Raw genomic sequence first — 18,705 nt, forward strand, 5'->3', positions numbered from 1 at the left:
GTTCCAATTCCTGTTCTTCACTGGAGTCACTTTGCCCCCTCTCCCAGCATCTCCTTGCAGCAGGAAGGTCTGTTCTGCATCTACCTTGGGATGTGCTGGATGTATTTAATGCCCCTGGAGCCAGTGAACCTCCTGAGCAAAAGGCACCAATCCTTTTTAAAAACACATCCAAGCGTAACAGGAAAACCAGGAAATGCAGAGACTGATATAATGCTGAGTTTAACCTTAATTCATGGCTTACAGGTTCAGCCATAGAACCCTAATTTAGCACAAATGAATAAAGGGCTGAGCAGCAGGGGGGTGCAGGGTATCACATTCTGCTGAATCCCTTGGGCTCAGCTTTCCCGAGTTCATTTGCTGCCCTTCCTGAATAATTACCAGTCTAGTTCTTTCTAGGTCTTTTGTTATGGGAATAAGATACACTTTTTGTTAACAGTGCCTGTAATTAGCTACTGGAACAGCACGTGGATGGACTAGGAGAGCAGGAGGCTCTCCTGACATTTCAAACACCCCTCAGGATGTCTCTTCTCAAAGGTTCTCAGGCTCTGCATGTTCCCACCAGGATCAATGGATCATCACCTTCACCACATGAGGAGGATGCTCCAATCCATGAGCAGCAGGGCACAAGAAACATCACAAGGATCGCTCCATTTCTTGTCCACAGCTGGCCACCAGCTCCCCCTGAAATCCCCTTTGTGTCTGTCACAGGCAAAACCCTCTGAGGTTCCTTTTCCTGAGGTAGCTGCAGGTTTCACTTGGTGTCTCCCCAGCCCTCGCTCAAAGCATGGTCCTGGTGCTGCCAAGAAAGGGCTGAGCTGCTGCCCTGGCCCAGCTGGATGGGAGAGGAGCAGAGGGGAGCATTGGTGGTCCCTGCCCAAAACCACATTCCTGTACTGAGAATGTGCCACCCACTTGGCAACCACAGGCATCCTCAGCCTCTGGGTAAGGGAGGGTCCAAGCCCACACCCTGTTCCTTGAAGTGTCCAAGGCCAGGTTGGACAGGGCTTGGAGCAACCTGGGATAGTAGAAGGTGTCCTTGCCCATGGCAGGAGGTGGAATGAGATGAGCTTTAAGGTCCCTCCCCACCTAAACCCACCTGGGATTCAACGACTCCATCAAAGGCAGCAGGATCGTCTGGAGCAGTGCTAAAGCAGAGGAATGAAATCAAAGGCTGTAATTTCATTCCCTGAGGGTGGGTGAGGGTGATGGAGGGAAGGAAGGATGGGTGGGACATAACTAATTACTCACACACCTCTCCTTGCACCCAACCCATCCCTTTGAGGCATCGGAATGTCGCTGCCGGCAAAGGAGGGGCAAGTCAGCACAGGGGCAGCCAGGAGAGGGGACAAGGAAGGAAGCAAGGAAGGAAGGAAGGGGCTTTTTGATCCTCCTCAGCGCTTGAGGAGCCAACACTTCACTGCCCTCTCCCCATCTCACCCATGGAGAGTTGTAGCTCCCCAAAAACTCACAGTGAGTTACTCAATTTCACTTTTCTGTGCCCTCATGGTAAAATGGATTCAGCAACATGTCTGTTTGTTCATGACTGAACAACCAGAGGAGTCGAGATCTATCTCGAGTTGTGCCAGAGCAGCTTTAGGTTGGGTATTAGGAAAAAATTCTTCACCAAAAGGGTTGTCCAGCCCTGGCACAGCTGCCCAGGGCGGTGGTGGGGTCTCCATCCCTGGAGGGATTTAAAAGCTGTATGAATGTGGCACTTGGGGACAGGGGTTAGTGGTGGCCTTGGCAGTGCTAGGGGATGGTTGGACTCGATGGCCTTAGAGGTCTTTTCCAATATAAATGATTCTGTGACTCTTCCTGCTCCAAGGGGCCAGGCTTTTATCCTCCAGGGTCCACAGGATGCTCTTTTGTGTTTCTCATGCTTTATCACCTCCTGGTTGCACGAGAGGAGCCTGGGCTGCCTAACAAACACCAGTCCATGGAGTCCAACCCCTGCAATGAGCAGCGACATCTTCAATCAGATCAGGGGGCTCAAAGCCCCATCCAACCTGACCTTGAGTGTTTTCAGGGATGGGATATCCACCACCTGTCTGGGCAAACTGTGCCAGTGTCTCACCACCCTCAACATAAGAAAATTCTTCCTTTTATACAATCTAAACCTGTTCTCTTGCAGTTTAAAACCATTGCCCTTTGTCCTATTGCAACAGGCACTGCCAAAAGAATCACAGAATCATTTAGGTTGGAAAAGACCTCCAAGATCATCGAGTCCAACCTTTGATCAAACACCTCCTTGTCAACTAGACAAGGGTGTACTGGAGGGAGGAGGGACAAGTGACTGTGCTGGACCATCCACAAATGGCCTACAAAACCTCCCAGACACTCAGCATCCTTCAAGCCTCGATGTGCAATTCCAGGCTCCGGGTTTTTGGAGGCTTCAGCTGCAGACTTTGGACCAAATCAAGGGTTACAAATCTGCAGGTGAGGCTGCCAAGCATGGCCTCAGCTCCCTCAGGGGAGCCCAAGGTCTGTAAGAGAGCACATCCCTGGCACCCCCAGCTCCCCACACCCCCCCCATCCCACACTGCCGTCGCCGCTCTCCAGGCAATTCCCTGCCCGTGCCCGGCACCCTGGAGAGCTGGAACCTGGTTTGAACCGGCTGTTCAATTGCACTCTGCTCTACAATTAACCAAATTAAGGTAACAAGCTCTGACATAAACCCCATTTGCTGATCTTGCCAGCTGCCAAGACTGTGGTAATTGCACCGGGTCAGCCGGGGCCTTGCTGTGCGAGGGACTGTTTTGGGTCGAGGAGCTGCATGTTCAGACCCTTTCTTTAAAAATGTTCATTTGCTCCCCAGTCATGTCCGTTCTGGTTTTAATGGCACAGCAATCTACTCTTGCAGAAAGCATTTCATGATAATTAAGGATTTTTAACTTGCCCAAACAGCGAGGAGAGGGAACGTGGCCATGGAGAGAGCTCAGCACGAGGAGGGAGGAGAAACCCAGCCAGGGAGAAACGTGGTGTATGTATCAAAAGCCCCAGAGGAGATCATCCACTCAGCTGCTGAGCCATTTCCTGAGAAAAGCAGTGAGAATTCAGTGGACTGAGTCAGAAAAACAAGAGAGAGGCAGGGGCCAGGGTTAGGAGCATCCTTGAAGGCTCGGAGCTCCCGGGAAGCGCAGCTCGGTACCCACGGGAGCTGTTTGCTCCTCTCTGCAGCCAGCTCAGCATCAGGCAGTTCTGAACAGCAGCCTTTAACCTGGGGTCCTGGAGCAGAGGTGTTTATGGTCTGGAACACATGGCCATGACCTTGCAGAGCAGGGAGGGCATCCGAGGAGAAGCCAGAGCTCCTGGGTTTCATCCCAGTCCTCACCAACGGCTGCAGATAGGCCATGACCCTTCCCCTCTTCTCAGCTACTTCCTTCTGTTTTGTGCAAAAGTGCCTCTGCTCCCAGGCCAGACAACGTGCTGTCACCTTTCCCACCTCCTCTGCATCCTGCTGATGCATCAGAAACCTTTCACCCTCCTCCTCCTAAGCAAACACCTCCCGATTTTCACAATCTGTGCTGGTAGAATGTTTGCTGATGGGAAATAAGGCAGCAGTCCCAGAAGCCCTGGAGTGATGCCTCTCCAGGAGCCAGTGAGTCCAAAAGCACTGCAGAGATCCTGGACGGACAAACAGGGTCTCTTTGACCCTTGACAAAGCATGGAAAGGCATTTCCTCCTTGTCTATCCCCATCCAGGCAGAGGAACAGCAAGGTGTAAACCCTGAACAAACCACCCAGTGGGTTTCCATCCACTTCCATGAGTTTGTTTTCCCTTTTCATATCTGCACAACAGGTTCAATCCACATCCATAAAAACCCGTGATTGAGACTGACAAACAGGAATGAGCCACTGGAGGGGCTAAAGGAGCCAACCAGCTCATGCAGGAGAGCCAAGAACATTTGGGGAGGGCAGGTCCCCCAGCACCACAGGCACCACTAATTTCAGCCCAGCAGTCGAAGGCTGTGGGGAAAGGATGAATTTAAAGTGCAAGAAAAAGTCCATGTGGACACACAGACATGGAGACAACAACTGCACTGATACACCTTTGGCATGACCCAGAGACTCAGGGGAGGCAGAGAGAGGAGATCAGACAGAGCTGCAAAGCAAATACCAAAGTATTAACTGCTCTCCATTAAATGTGGCTGCATTGCTGGGATAGCTGCACTTGGAAAAATGAGAAGCCAACGGACCCTCCCATGTCAGCTGCCCCAAAACCCACTCAGGGGCAAGCAGGGTCCCCTATGACACATCCCAGATGCCATCTGAGCTCCACCTTGATCCAGCTTTACACCTGGCATTTCATCCAGGATATCCAGAATGAACACCCTACAATCCACAATTCCCTGGCTAAAGCAGCTTTTGGGATGTCAAAGGCACAGTCCCAGTTAAGGCAGCACTGAGCCTCCATCTGCAAAGTCAAACAAACAACAGCTCACACTGTCCTTAAAGCTCAATATTAAACAAACAGCTCACAGGGTCCTTAAAGCTTGATATTAAACAAACAACAGCTCAACAAACAGCAGCTCACACCATCCTCAAAGCTCCATATTAAACAAACAACAGCTCACATCACCCTTAAAGGCCAAGCTTTCAGCTCAGTGATCAAAACAATCATCACAGGTCACTGACCTACTGTTTCTGTATTATGGGCTGTTGGTTTTTTTTTAGTTTGGTTGCTTGTTTAGTTTGGGGGGTTTTTTGTTGTTATTAAATGCATTTATTTATTCTTGGACAGGCCACTTCACTCTTGTACAATGCGAAAGCCCAAACAGGCTGAACTCTACCCCTGAATCTGTAATTGCCAAAAAATTTTGTGGGCAGAGAAGGCAAGAAAAGAATTGTCTGAGCAGAACCAAAGTGCTGCTCCCCTCAAGGAGCACCTGGGCTGGGCACTGCCATCCACCTCTGGCTGGAAGAGAAATCCAGGATTAGAGAGTGAGAGGCCCATAAAATATAATTGCTGTATCAGCCCTCCAGCGTTTGACGCCTGATTCATCTCCAACATACGGTTGATGTGATTTAGAGGGGCAGGATCCTGGCAGCTTTCCCAGCTTCCCTGTCTGTGGCACAGTATTCCACTCTCCATGTGCCCCGGGAACAAGAGAGTGAGTAAGAGAAGTGCAGCAAAGCTCCCTTCAAAGCTCCCTGCTGGAAAATCCCGCCCTGGTGGCATTTTGGAATGCCCAGGAACAAGCAGCAGCACAGGCAGCTGCAGGGCATGTTTTCCTGCAATCCTTGGTGCCTCAGGCCCAGTGTGCAGGGACACACTTGGAGGCTTCAGGGATGTTCTGTATCCATTGGATGTGGCTCTTGACTCCCAGTGTGAGTTAGTCATGAGCTGGCTGGGTTAACACCCACCTGCTCTGCCTTTGGGCTCCAAACTCCTCTCGCAGCTCCACCACCAGTTGGTCCTCATATCCCAGGTTGTGTCCAGGAGCCAGTCCCTTGGGAGAGCTGGTTCCTCCAGGTACAGACAAAGGCACTGCTGCACCTGCCCTAAGCAAGTGGGGAGCAGGGCACGACTGATCATGGAATCATGGCATGGTTTGGGTTGGAAAGGACCTCAAAGTTCATCTGGTTCCAACCTCTGCCATGGGCAGGGACACCTTCCACTACTCCAGGTTGCTCCAAGCTCCTTCAACCTGGCCTTGGACACTTCCAGGGATGGGGCAGCCACAGCTTCTCTGGGTAACCTGTGCCAGGGCCTCACCACCCTCACAGGGAAGAAATTCTTCCCAATATCCAATCTAAACCCACTCTCTGTCAGTGTGAAGCCATTCCCCCTTGTCTTGCCTCTCCAGGCCATTGCAAATAGTCTCTCTCCACCGTCCTTGTGGGCTCCCTTCAGGTACTGAGACCTGCTGATCAGGTTCACACCATGACCCCTTCAAAGGAAAATTCGTGGAGATTCCTTCAACCAGGCAAAGTCCTCATTCACGTCCAGAAGGGCAAAAGTGATTAAATACAGGTGCAAATCACATAAAATTTGGACCATTCTGGGATTTTATGAAAAAAACCCCACCAAATTAAACCCAAACCTCCCTGCCCAGTCTGAGCTCTCCATGGCAAATGTTTGGAGTTAAATTTGCCTACTTTGTCCTTGATTTACCCCTTGCTCTGCTGGTCTCTGAGCAGCCCAAGGAAGGGAATCGAGGGAGGAAAATGCTGCTGTCACCAAAGAGGAGCTCGAGGCATCACAGACGAGGAATTTCAGCTCAGAAATTGGGCAAGAAGAAGGAAAAGGGACAATAAATAAAGGCACATTAAATCCAATAAAAATAATTCAATAAAATCAATGTTAAATTCTATTTCCCTAAGTCCCAAATGCCCAATCCTGGATTTTCAAGCAGAACTGCTGGTGAAGCATCACAGTATGGGTTGCAGCAGCAGCCAGGAGCTGCCCCTCACTGCTCCAGCTGCCTGAGGGCACATAAAACACTCCAGATACCCTGGGGCATCAGAACAGAAATGAACAGGTCTGAAACATGTCTGTGTTTTGGGGTTTTTAGAATTTTTTGACATCAAAACCTTTCCTGAACTCCCTCCCATGTAAAAAGAATGAGTGTGTCCTTACAGATCAGCCCAATTTTTTACCACGTCGCACCTAGGTTAGTTTTTAAGGGAAGGTTTTAAGGTGCAGGGTGATCAGGTATGAGAAGGACATAACCACAGACCTCCTGTGTTACATCCAGTACAGAAAACATCCGTCAAACCTGCTGTCAAACCACCTCCAGGTCAAGAATATGGCCAAAAAATGCCCAGGGGGGCTGGACAGAAGGCAAATGGAGAGCTGGTAAAATAATAGAACCAAAATAAGCCTCATTTTTATAATACTGGAGTGAAAAAATCCTGATCCTGTCTATGTTATAATTTATCTATATTACTTAAGTGCTGCAAACTGGTGGTTTAACACACCAAGTGCAGGGCACTGAAATTTTAAAACGCATCTCCAGCCCCAAGAAGGCTTTTAAAAGTGTAACTTTTGTATTAATAAAATAATTTCATCCCAAGTGGGGCAGTTACACCGAGACAACTTTCAAGCAGTTGAAAGACTGAGCAGGAAACCAATTTCCACCCTCCTTTTGAAGTGGTATGAAAGAAATGATGGAAAACAGCTGCCCAGGGGAGATCACAAGGAAATGCTCTTTTCTGTGTGGCAATATTGCCACAGAGTTCTTTGTCTTGAGATGTTACTGCTCCTCTGAAAATCAGGAAGGAGAAAATGAGAAAAAGCCAAAAGCTGAATTGTGGGAGGTCAATACAAAGAGAAAATTTCTGTGAAATCAAAGAACTTTCCACATTTGAGCCAAAAATGTGGTCTTGCTCCTCTTGTCTGTTTATGGATTCTGTAAAACACAAACCAGCAATGGGACAGAAACCAGTAAAACCAGTTAATTGTCAGGGGAACACACAACCCCATCTCCCCTGGAACAGCAGCCCCAGACATACCAGCTGGGTAAGGACTTCACTGGGATGGATTTACCCAGCTGGAGGTGGGGAGAGTCCTCTTTGTCCAAAAAAACCATCGGAATGGGAACAGCAGGACACAAGGCCACATGGAGGAGCAGTAAAGGCATGGAAATGTGGTTCCGTACGGGACAAAGATGGAGAACAGTGCAGCGTTTTTGCAACTGAAAATGGGACTTTTCATGCTTTCCTTGAAGAAATAAAGAAGAAAAAAGACAATCTCATGATGTATCCCTGCTAAAAGCACTGGGTCACCTGGCATTATTGAAAGGAATATGGACCAAGGTGCAAAATGCAGGTGGAAGCTGAGGAGGGGCACAGGAAAGGAGCTTGTACATTCTTAAGGACTTAGCAGAGAGCTTGAACTTCCCTAAGGAGATTAATAAAATCCATGTGAGACCCCAGGCAGAATCCCAGTTGTAAAATAGGAACAAGGTGTAAACCAGCAGCCTCTGTAGATCCCAAGGATCCCACTCTGATCCAGTTTGCTTCGTGTTATGTACTCAGACTTTGTCTTCAGGTGTTGTTATCAAAGAATTGCTTTTGATCTGACCATCTCTCATCCTGCCTGGAGCAGCCAGGTGGTTTAGCAGGAAACTAAATCCCATGGAATTGCCTGTACTGCAAGGTCCTGCTTGTACCTCTTCAGAGCTGAAACTATAATCAACTTCAAAGGAAGTAAAAGAACACAAGAGCAGAGGGTGGATGTTTTTGTGCACAAGACAGAAATCTCTTATTGGCTACAGATACAATTCAATGGAAATAGCATGGATTTCCACCTGAGGAACCAGAGCAGAAAGTGGTTCCACCTGAACAAAAGGGCAAAAGAACAGCACAGAGGGAAGGAAGGTGGTTCTGAAGATTCAAATTAAGATTATATGTGCAAACAAAGCACAGTTGTAAAGGTCTTTATGGCAAAATGTTAACGCACTAACAGAGATTTATGGTGCCTTATCCTCCTAAGAGAGACAAAACAGTTCAGCAAAGCAGGCTGGGCAGTTGTGGAGGGAGGTGTATTTTGTGATAAGCCCCAAACAATGTCCCTGTTGAGTGTCAGCACCGAGCTGGAAGAAAATAAAACCTCTGACAAAGCAAGAAATTCTGCAAAGACAGCACTGGCTCCCAGGGCTGAGACAGGAATTACAGAGACCCAGGAGCACACACAGACACACACACACTGTGCAGAGACAGGATTCCCTGGAGATTTGATCCCCATTTAGCAAAAAAGGATTGTACTGTTTCCTAAGAAACATTTATTTCCACAAAACTAGCACCAAAAAAAAAAAAAGCTTGTCTGTGAGGATTAACTAATCAGATGGGTTTGGAACAAACTACATCTCTGGGTTTGAGACGATTTTATGTGTGTGGGAAGCAAACAAGCAAAACCACCAGAAAATTTGCTTTATCTTCCCATTTTTATCCTCTTTTCCAGGTGCTGGCTGACAGACATGTGTCAGTGCCAGCTGAGAACTCCAATACCTCTGTTCCTCATGTGGTCCCTGCAGCCCTGCCCGACCCTGGGTGACCCACGGGCTCCAAGTTATTCCATACCCAGAGCTGGACGAAGGGAAACATGCAGGGGCAGTTTGTGGAAGGATTAAAATGATCAGGAGTGGTTTACACATATTCTCTACACACAGGTAATTGTCTATTAGCAAAAGGCCACGACCAGCCAGAATCAGGAAGATTTCTGAGCGCAACACCAACAAAATCTTCATTCTCTGTAGACTTCCCTACAATCCCAAAGGCAGAGGCCATAGTGACTGTAAAAGTCGGAAAGACCTTGAGTCGTGCTGGGTTCCATTAGTATGAAATCAAGCCCAAACTGTGACAGAAATACAAAATCTCCCAAATAAAGTGCAAAACCTCAGCAAAGCACGAGCTGGAAGTGCCCCCCAAGCGTAGCAGAGAACAAGAAAGGTTTGTAAAGCCCTTCTGCCGGCTCTGGAACGCTCAGGGTGGGACTGCTGGGCTTTCTCCTTAATTCTGTTGTGAGTCCACAGCACTTCCCCAAGGAAAAGGAGCAGCACTCACCCTTTGCCAGCTGCACGAAGCCGAGGATGATGATGAGAGCCAGTGCCAACAGCTTCGCCGCAGCAAAGGCGTCCTGGACACGGGTGGCAGCTTTGACACTGTAGCAGTTCACGGCTGTGAGCAGCACTGGGGACACACAGGGACACACATCAGCACCAGGGAAACACTTAACATGCAAGACAAATTATGACAAATTTTTAGATTGGATATACAGAAGGAACTCTTGGCTGTGAGGGTGGTGAGGCCCTGGCACAGGGTGCCCAGAGAGGCTGTGGTTGCCCCATCCCTGGGAGTGTTCCAGGCCAGGTTGGAGAAGCCTGGTCTAGTGGAAGGGGTCCCTGCCCATGGCATGGGTTACAAGAATCTGATCTATAAGGTCTCTTCTAAGCCAAACCATCCTGTGATTCTGTGATTTGCTTTTTGCTAAAACTTAACCAACCAGAGAGTCTCTTCCTAAAAAAGAAACTAGTCCAGAGCCAGGCTCACACTTTACAATTCTATACCTCATTTTGTCAACAGGTGATCTGAAAAATGTACATAGTCCTTGTGACAAGGAACAGCCCTGAATTGAAGAATACACTTCTGAGGGCATATAAATAAGAGGACCCATCAGGTTCAAAATGCCCAGCCCCAACCCTGTTCAGTCTATCCAATTTAATGTTGCTGTTGTGTGAAAACACTGTAGAAATGTCAGGACAGGCTTCCAGGACTGATTTATAGTTATTTTATACCAATAGCACCCTAAAGCTATCGAGGCCAGACCATGCTGCCCCTGCCTGGATGTGGAGGAGCTGTCCCCGCCCTGACACTCTGGGATACAACACAAACAACACCTGCAGGTCAGTGGGGCAGGTGGGAAGAGCAGCTGGATCTGTGGAAATCCTCATCCTCTGCTTGACCTGCTCGACCAGCAGTGGTAGGGATGGCTATGTAGGGTTTGGAGATGCTCCCCAAGGCCACACACTGTGGGCATGGGAGAGAGGATTGCCCAGGACTGTGCTCATAACCATCAGCATTTTGCTTGCCAAGAAGCTCCCATTTCCTACAAGTTGCCCTATGGTTACTAGAAACAATCAAGACTAATTTCCAACCTCTTTTTTTCCTTAATCCCCCTCCAACCCTGTATTCTGCCCCTGTATCTCTATCCTGCTCCTGGCACTGTGACCCTCCTGCCAGGCAAGGCACAGCCAGAGCCAGGGCTTGTCCAAAGCCACAGAGCTGCTCCTGGCTGAGCTTCACCTGCCTCGGAGAAAATAATGGCTTAAACCTGCTGTTGTTCCAAATCACTTACTATTTTGGTGCCCTGCTCCCTGCCTAGAGCCTGCTGCTTGTTATAGAGACAGGAAAATGTCACCCCAAAGGTGATGTTATGGATGCCCTCCCCTCCTGCTGCCTCCCTTGTGCACAGTCACCCCTCGCTGTCCCCTCACCAGCCCCTGGCCTGCTGGTCCCCAGCAGCTCAGGCAGGAGCAGATCTCAACTCTTCTTCTGGAGCTGGAGGCTTTTCCCTGTGGGATCTTTTCCCTGCTGGCCTCCAGCCTCGGGCAAAGGCTCTTTCCCACACCCTGCAACTCATTTTCCCAGGACCCCACTGCCTTGAACAGACCAAAGAGCTGCACCCCAAAACATCAGGATCCCCCTCTACTGAAGTTATGGGCTGGATCTGCACTCACAGTTTAGAGCCCAGAGCATCTGATCACAGAATCACAGGGTGGCTGGGGCTTCTGTGGAGCCTCCTGCCCTGCAGGTGTGGAGAGAGGATCAATTTGGAAATTAGGAGAATTCACCCTAAACTGGATTATCCTAGACTGGTTTGGGTCAAAAGGGACCTTAAAGCTCCTTCCAACCCCCTGCCAGGGCAGGGACACCTTCCACTAGCCCAGGTTGCTCCAAGCCCCATCCAACCTGGCCTTGGACACTTCCAGGGATGGGGCAGCCACAGCTTCTCTGTGCCACTGTCCCAGAACATGATGTCTTTCAGAATCATTGGCTCCTTCCCACCCCCAGTATTCCATACAAAAGCATTCAGTACAAGAGCCATTTCAACACAAGAGCATTCAAAGTCTGGAGAAGTGAAAGAGCTGGATGTCTTCACAAAGCAAACCCCCATGATCCACTACATCCTACGAGTGAGAAGTAAAAAAGGAATTTGAGACTGACTTTGTTTTGTGTCGTGCCCTTCAAGCCCTTTGGGGAGTGTGGGTGAGACCAAAAGGTCCCAGAGCTGTTTTTGGGGAGGGACCAGCTGGGCTCTGGCTGAGCTGCTCTGGCTCATGGCCAAGGGCAGGAGGAGGATCTGTGTCCAGACCTGCCATACCTCTGTCCCCATCCCTGTCCCAGGGTGCCTCCACCCCACACTGCTCCTGAGAGATATGGAGCAGCTACAAAGTCACCCCTTGCCCAGGTCTGGCAGCTTTTCAGCACCCAGAGCAGCCCAGCACTATCTGTGGGCTGCAGGGTCACAGCTCCTCACCACCAGAGAGATTGGGACACATCTGCCTCCAGCAGGGATGTTGTCAGATAACAGGAAGGAGAAAATAAAGGTTAGGCAAGTCAACTTATGTCTGTGCCATGGAGGGAGAGAAGAAAGCACAGCACAGCTCATGGTTCTCCTACTAAAAGCACCTCCAGTGAATCCTAACAGGGAGGGAGCCGGGGATCCAGGATTCCCTTCAACCAGCGATTATGCTAAAAATAAATCTCCCCTTGTTTACAGAGGGATATTTAAAGGATGAGCTCAGGCAGCTAAAAGCTTCTCCCGTGGGTGAAGACAGCCCTGAGAGGTGTGAGTGACATTCCCTTCCCATTTAGGCATTCTGTGTCCAGGACAATGGATGCTTTGGCCTCCACTGAAATACTGATTTTTGGGGCTGTTTTTCACGTTTTGGTTTTGTACAGACTCCCCCAGACAGATTGTGGGAGAGTGGTGGTGAAAATAAAAGGCAAAAGCTTCCTGCACAATCCAAGTGTCTGTATCCAGCCCTAAAACCCCACCAGTGCCAGATAAACAGGCTCCCTGAAAATAAGAAAACATTTGGGGTTAGAGACTGAAGAAGGCTGAGAACTTCCACTGCCCTGAGTCAGAGCCCTGCCAGTCACAGCCCCCCTGCTTTGCTTTGCTTTTCCCACTATGCAATAATGATAATATTTGTCTTTCCTAAAGGAGCGTGGGGGAGTTACTCCACTTAAATGCTTTCAACACATAGGAAGGGCTGAAATAAACCTCAGTCTCTCCCATCAGGAAGAATCCCACAGAAAAAGAAAAAACAACCAAACCAGGATAAGAACTTTTTCAGTAAAAACTCCAGGACGAATTCCAGTGGCTGCTCAGCTTCTGAGGAGAGCAGAGGGCTGGGATTTCTTAAAGCAGCAAGTTTGATTCCTTTGATCTGAGATGCTGCCCTGCCACGCAGGGGCTCCTCCTGGCACCGCTCCCTCACCTCGGATGAACCGCTCCCAGGAAAACATGGGAAAGCTGCACAGCAACGGCTTTAAATCAGGGCAGTGATACAGCACAGGCAGCGATCAGCCTGCACTGCCCTAATTCCGGCAGCATCTTCCCTACAGCTCCAGCTACCAGCCCCTGGCAGGCGCCAGCCAGGGAGACCTTTGGAGTGCCCCACTCAGGCCAGGAATCATTCTAGGAATAAGGATTTCAGCATGACCTGACATGACACAGCTTGGCTGATCCACCAGCCCCTCTCCAAAGGCTTTACATAATTGGGATAATAAGAGCTAGAAAGCTGCAGGAATGGCAGATGTAGCGGGGGGGGCTGAATCTCAGGATGGTTTGGGTTCGGAGGGGCCTTAAAGATCCAGTTCCACCCCCTGCCACTGGCAGGGACACCTTCCACTAGCCCAGGTTGCTCCAAGCCCTGTCCAACCTGGCCTTGGACACTTCCAGGGATGGGGCAGCCACAGCTTCTCTGGGTAACCTGTGCCAGGGCCACACCACCCTCATTGTAACAAATTTCTTCCTTACGTCCCATCTAAATCCCATTCTTTATTTAGAGATCACTCTGGCACAAGTGGGAGAGATCCTGTTGTTTCACTGCTGTAGAACGTGCTCACCAGGTGCTCTTCACTTCTTCACCTGCTCCAGCCTTCATTCCTTATCTTCATTCCAAGGTAACTCAAGCTACAGGGGAAACCAGAAGCTTTCAAAGAGAAATTTGGCTTTTTAAAGACAACAGCAGGTCTGGCTTCAATATTTACTCTGTCCTAGCAGACCCTAGCAGGCCCTTCAGGCACGTCACTGAACCTGCTCCACTGGCCCTCACCTGCACAGCCAGGTAATTCCTGTTACTGATAGGAACAAGGACAAACTGACTAATCCAACACTAGGCCCAGGACTTTACCCCCCACCAGTTCACATTTTACAGCTGTATTCCTTTGAACTGGCATTCCAAGATCCCTCCCAAAAACACAATTCCTAGATGACAACAGGAATAAATGCCTACAAAGCAGACACAGCAAGGGATTGTGACAATCCTATCTAGAACAAGTCCATGACAAACACACTGCATGGAACAACAGCTCCTGTGGCATTCTGCCCAAAGCAAACAGCGGGAATGGAGCCCTGACACAGGTAAATCTGGGCCTGGCACTTATGATGCAACAGTCTTGGCAATATTCCTACAGGAAAAGGCAGGGCTGCAGCTTTTCCTGGATGATGGAGTGTGGACGTGGACTGGGCACAGAGTAAAGACAGTGCTCAGGGAGGCTTTGTTGGGGAAAAAAAAAAACCTCAAACAAACAAGCAGCTGAGCCACAACTCTGCATCATCCTCACTCACAGGGAAAAGGATTCAACTCCATGCCCTGGTGGTGCAACAGGAGCTCAGTCCAAGATCTTCAGCAGCTTTTCAGGTGAAAAATCTCTGGAATGAGTGTAGGAATCCCTGAGGTATCAGAATTTGTGCTGCCTGTGGGGTTACACCCCTTGGGAGCCCTGCACATGTCACCTGGGTCCTTTATGTCACCTCCTACAGGTTTCCCTGCTCCTGACCTGTAGTACTGCCATGTATTCCCAAGTACACCTCTGTAACATGGATAAATGCGTGGAAGGAGCTGCTTTAAGGGAGTAAATTCATTAATTTGCTGCAAGTTGCCCACAGATTCCTGTTTGTGGTGTTACAGGACAGAATGAAAATGCACAGTAGGGTGAGGAGCTTATGGAAAATAAGGGGAAGAATGAAGGGAAATTCTCATCCTCAGCTTCTCCAGGAAAACAGGGACTGTAAGTTGTTCATGCACAACCCCTGCTTGTAACTCATATTTCCAAAGTGCTTGGCCCTTGGAATTGTAAGATGATGCTTCCATTTACCATCTGCCACTGGATGATGCTGATTGTCTCCCAGATTACAATTACTTCCAGAACAGTTCCAGCTCCTCTCCATTCCCCATTCTCCCCACCTCCTTTCACTCCTTATGAAGTTCAGATGATACACAAGGAGTTTTTTCTCCTCCCAGTGATGGTACAACCAGGTTTCAGGCAGAGACAAGACAAGCTGAGCCTGTGGCCACCAAGGAACAAACCCCAGGCACAGAACAGTCCGTGGGCTTTAGGGAACTGCTGCCTCGGCTCACCAGAGGCTGGAACTGAAAATAAAGAGTTACTCCACACAGGACAAACCAGGGATTATGTGACTACAGTGGTTTAAACCCATGGGAAAATCAATTCATTAAGGCAAAAAAAAAAACCCCACCAGTTTTATATCCTGGTGGATGTGATGCCCCAGTCTCCCAAAAGTCTCAGGTGACTATTTCTGACAGCACAATCCAACATGAGACATGCAAGGACAGGGGCAGAAAATGGTTCAGAAAATTTCAGCTTGATAGGTATCGACTGAAGCCTTGTGCCCTGCAAGGTGGTGAAGAGAAAAAGCAGAAGGAAAAACTGTGCAGATCTTTCTTCAAGGACAAATCCCTGGAGAAATTTAACACCCAGGGCAACCAGTCTGGAGCAGGGAAAGGCCTGGGGGCAGCTAGAAAGGAGCACCTGGCCCCAGAGCAAATGTGTCTATATTAAAATCGACTTATAATAATCAACATACCTGGCAACAGGTCAGAGTTTCCTTTTTATTTCTCTTCCCAAAACAGGAATCAGGGAATGAGGCATCAACAAATGAGAGGAGAAAGCAAAGGCTGCCCAGCCACTGGAGTTTAAGGAAAGGGATCCCCCCCCCGAGACCACAAGTTCTGGGTGTCTCCAACAAATGGCCCCAGACACCCAGAAAGTGTCACAGCTCCATCTCTCCCCTGCCTTTCAGTTCCAGGGAGCTGGGAGACACAGAAGCTTGTGCAAGACGGGATGAGGCTGGGATGTCACCCTATGATCCCAGAAGTATCCACCCCCTCAGGTGTCCAGAATTCTGCAAGAATAAATTGCCAAGCACTTCCCTGCCATCTCTCTCTAGAGCTGTGCCAGCCAGTGCAGCACAGCCAGGGCCAAGAGGCAGCTTCAGGGGCTGGAATTTCACCATTTCCAGATACTGCAGAGGCTGGACCCCAAATCTGTATAACCCACCCATTGCTGTGCTACCAACATCCCATAATGACAGTGGTACACTTTATTCTGTGTGGCACATGCAAACTACAAAGAATGTATCGCTGTAAGGGGAGCTGACTCCTAACTAGAGGTACGAGTTACTATTTTGTCTCCTTAGGAAGAAACTTGTGATTTACTGCCAAAGTTTCCACGTGACATGATGCAGCAATTCCACAAAAAAGGTCATTTTACCACAGGAAGACAAACAAAATATAGAGAGAAAAGTGAGGGAGAAAGAGGTTTTCCATATTTCTTCCTTTCCCAGCAAATTAACTATCACAAGCTAAACATCTCCACCATGGCCACCTTTTAGAAGTATCTTCCTAACAGTGACCAACACTTACTAAGTGTTAATACTTACTAATACATTAATTTAATATTACAAATTAAGTATTACTAATAGGCACATTAAGCCCCAAAGACACATCATCATCCTGGCCAAACTGGACCTGCAAAACCCATCTTACCTGGCCCACCATGAGGTTACACTTCCACAGAAGCACCTTTCCACAGTTGTACTGAATTAGATCCCACAAATTCATAGGAAGGTGGCTGAAATACTGCACTCAGTGCTAAATCCTGGATCATGAGCTTCATCATGAAAAATTCCAAGCAGGTTTTAGGCTGAGTCAAGTCACCTGTGCCATGCAGGGGGTCAGAATTCAGCTCTGCACCCTGGTTGGAAAAAACTGTTTCCTCATCCATTGGATTTGATCTACTGGCCACATCTGACATGGGACTATGAGACTCTTAGAATGCTCAAAACAAGGGATTTTGCTCTGAACGACACTGACCATGAAAAAAAACAAACCTTCCCAATTTGTTCATGCCAGAAGGGAAAGACTCTGAAGGATCTCAGTAATAACATAAATCATCCAAATACAATAAAACTTAACGGGACACTTGTTATGAAAGCCAAGAAAGAGGTGCTGTAAGTGCAGTGGTTGCTCTGTTTCAAGAGTCCTCCAAGCCTTCATTGATTTCAGGAGGGTTCTGTGAGTGTCAGAGCCTGTTTTCATTAACGCTGCTCTAATTAAACGCAGATTAAAAAGGCAAGCTCAGCCTTGCAGCATTTTCCATCCAGCAGGGATTCTACAGACCCTTTCCCTCCACTCTGATCAAGCAAGGGCCTATTTATTGATGCAGCTTTAGTCACTTAATCCACCTTTCTGGAGGAGAAAAAATAAATCTTCAAAGCTTCACACCTGGCTTGTCCTGGCAGATTAATTAAAAGTAGAGATGCTGCAGAATAAACCCCTCTGAGACAGACAGGGATAGGATGGGATGGGATATATTTTGTGTTTGCCTTGCTCACCAGCTGATACTTGATGAGGTGAAAATCCACCTCTTCACTTCAAACACCTGGGCAAAGAGCTGAGCTTGGCAGATTTGAAGTGAAACCTTAATGCCAAATAAAGATGTTCCTGCTTTCAACATCTGTGACTTCTGGGGGAGATGCTGACACTGAACCTTCACTTATGGCCACAGCTGTGACTTGGCAAGAGGTCAGGGGTGTGTTTGTACCCTTCTGCCAGAGCCTGGCTTTGATTCCCTTCTCCTCTAACTCACAAGTTACTCAGAGGGGTGTCAGGCACTTCCACATGACATGTGCTATTAGACATGACTCAGCTCTGCTCTGGCTGCTACTAATTCTTTCACTATTTGGCTGTTCAAAACAAAAGAGACAAATGAGGAATTCATCATCATTTCCACGGAATTCCACACTTGCAGGAGGAGTGCCCAAAATAATATTTCAGAAGCAGCAAAGAAAGTCTAAATAAATTTTGAAGAAGATTAAAATACTGTGGCTTTGGAAACAGCAGATACTGCTGTGCTGGGGTTAGTAGTGCCAGATTTGCACATATAATTAACAAGTGAGAAAAGAATTCAGCAGCAAACAATCAAACTGCTGATTTGACACTGCAGATCAAGAATAAAATTAGATGCCACAGATTATCCCGAGTTGGAAAGGACCCACAAGAAACATCAAGTCCAACTCCCGGTTTCTCAAGCTTCTGGGAAGCAGATTATATTGTCAAGAAATGGGTAAATTATGGAATAGCAGCATTATCTCTTGCCTCCCTTATCTACAGGGAATTAAGTTACTGTACGACAACTCAAGCACCTCACAATACATGGGAAGGCGCTTCTGTGCAAGCAGGAAATCTGCAAAATAACGCGGAAAAAAGGAATAGCCATGGGCTCTTTAACTGGGCAATGTGAAACTTTGCATCCTTGAGCCACCTCTAGAACACACACAGTGTGCTGGGCTGTGATTTTTAAGGATTTTTGTTAAGATTTATCAGTTGAATTTAAGAAATGTTAACACAAGTGGCAGCTGTGAAAGAGAACCTGACCCACATGCATCCGAGACAGAGAGCGTGGAATCCTCTGTAGTTTAAATCTTTGCCATGTCCAATGTTGATATTGTACAGCAAATATGCAAAGTCAGGACCTAATGGTTGGCCCTCATCAGCTATAGAAGGCGTAAAACTGGTTTAGATGAGATCAGATTTGGGGTTTTGTTGGGTTTCCATGCACAAACTCTGTTCCTTGGACTTTAAGTTTTTCTGCTCCTCTTGGCTACACGGCGGACTTCGTGCTTGTTGTCCCTTGGTATTTGCTGTTATGATTTATCAGCTCTAAAAAT

At 48.1% G+C, this 18,705-nt stretch overlaps 1 protein-coding gene across 1 annotated transcript in view; it reads right to left on the reverse strand.

The window, feature by feature from the left end:
- The window catches only part of SLC7A5 (solute carrier family 7 member 5), a 38,372-nt gene that overhangs the window by 15,705 nt on the left and 3,962 nt on the right, over positions 1-18,705 (reverse strand). The window contains exon 2 of the mRNA XM_032701045.1: positions 9,507-9,632. Within this exon, the coding sequence (XP_032556936.1) occupies positions 9,507-9,632 (126 nt within the window). The remainder of the gene's footprint in view (positions 1-9,506; positions 9,633-18,705) is intronic.

The sequence above is a fragment of the Chiroxiphia lanceolata genome, chromosome 13 (assembly GCF_009829145.1).
Source record: "Chiroxiphia lanceolata isolate bChiLan1 chromosome 13, bChiLan1.pri, whole genome shotgun sequence".
Lineage (NCBI taxonomy): Eukaryota > Metazoa > Chordata > Aves > Passeriformes > Pipridae > Chiroxiphia > Chiroxiphia lanceolata.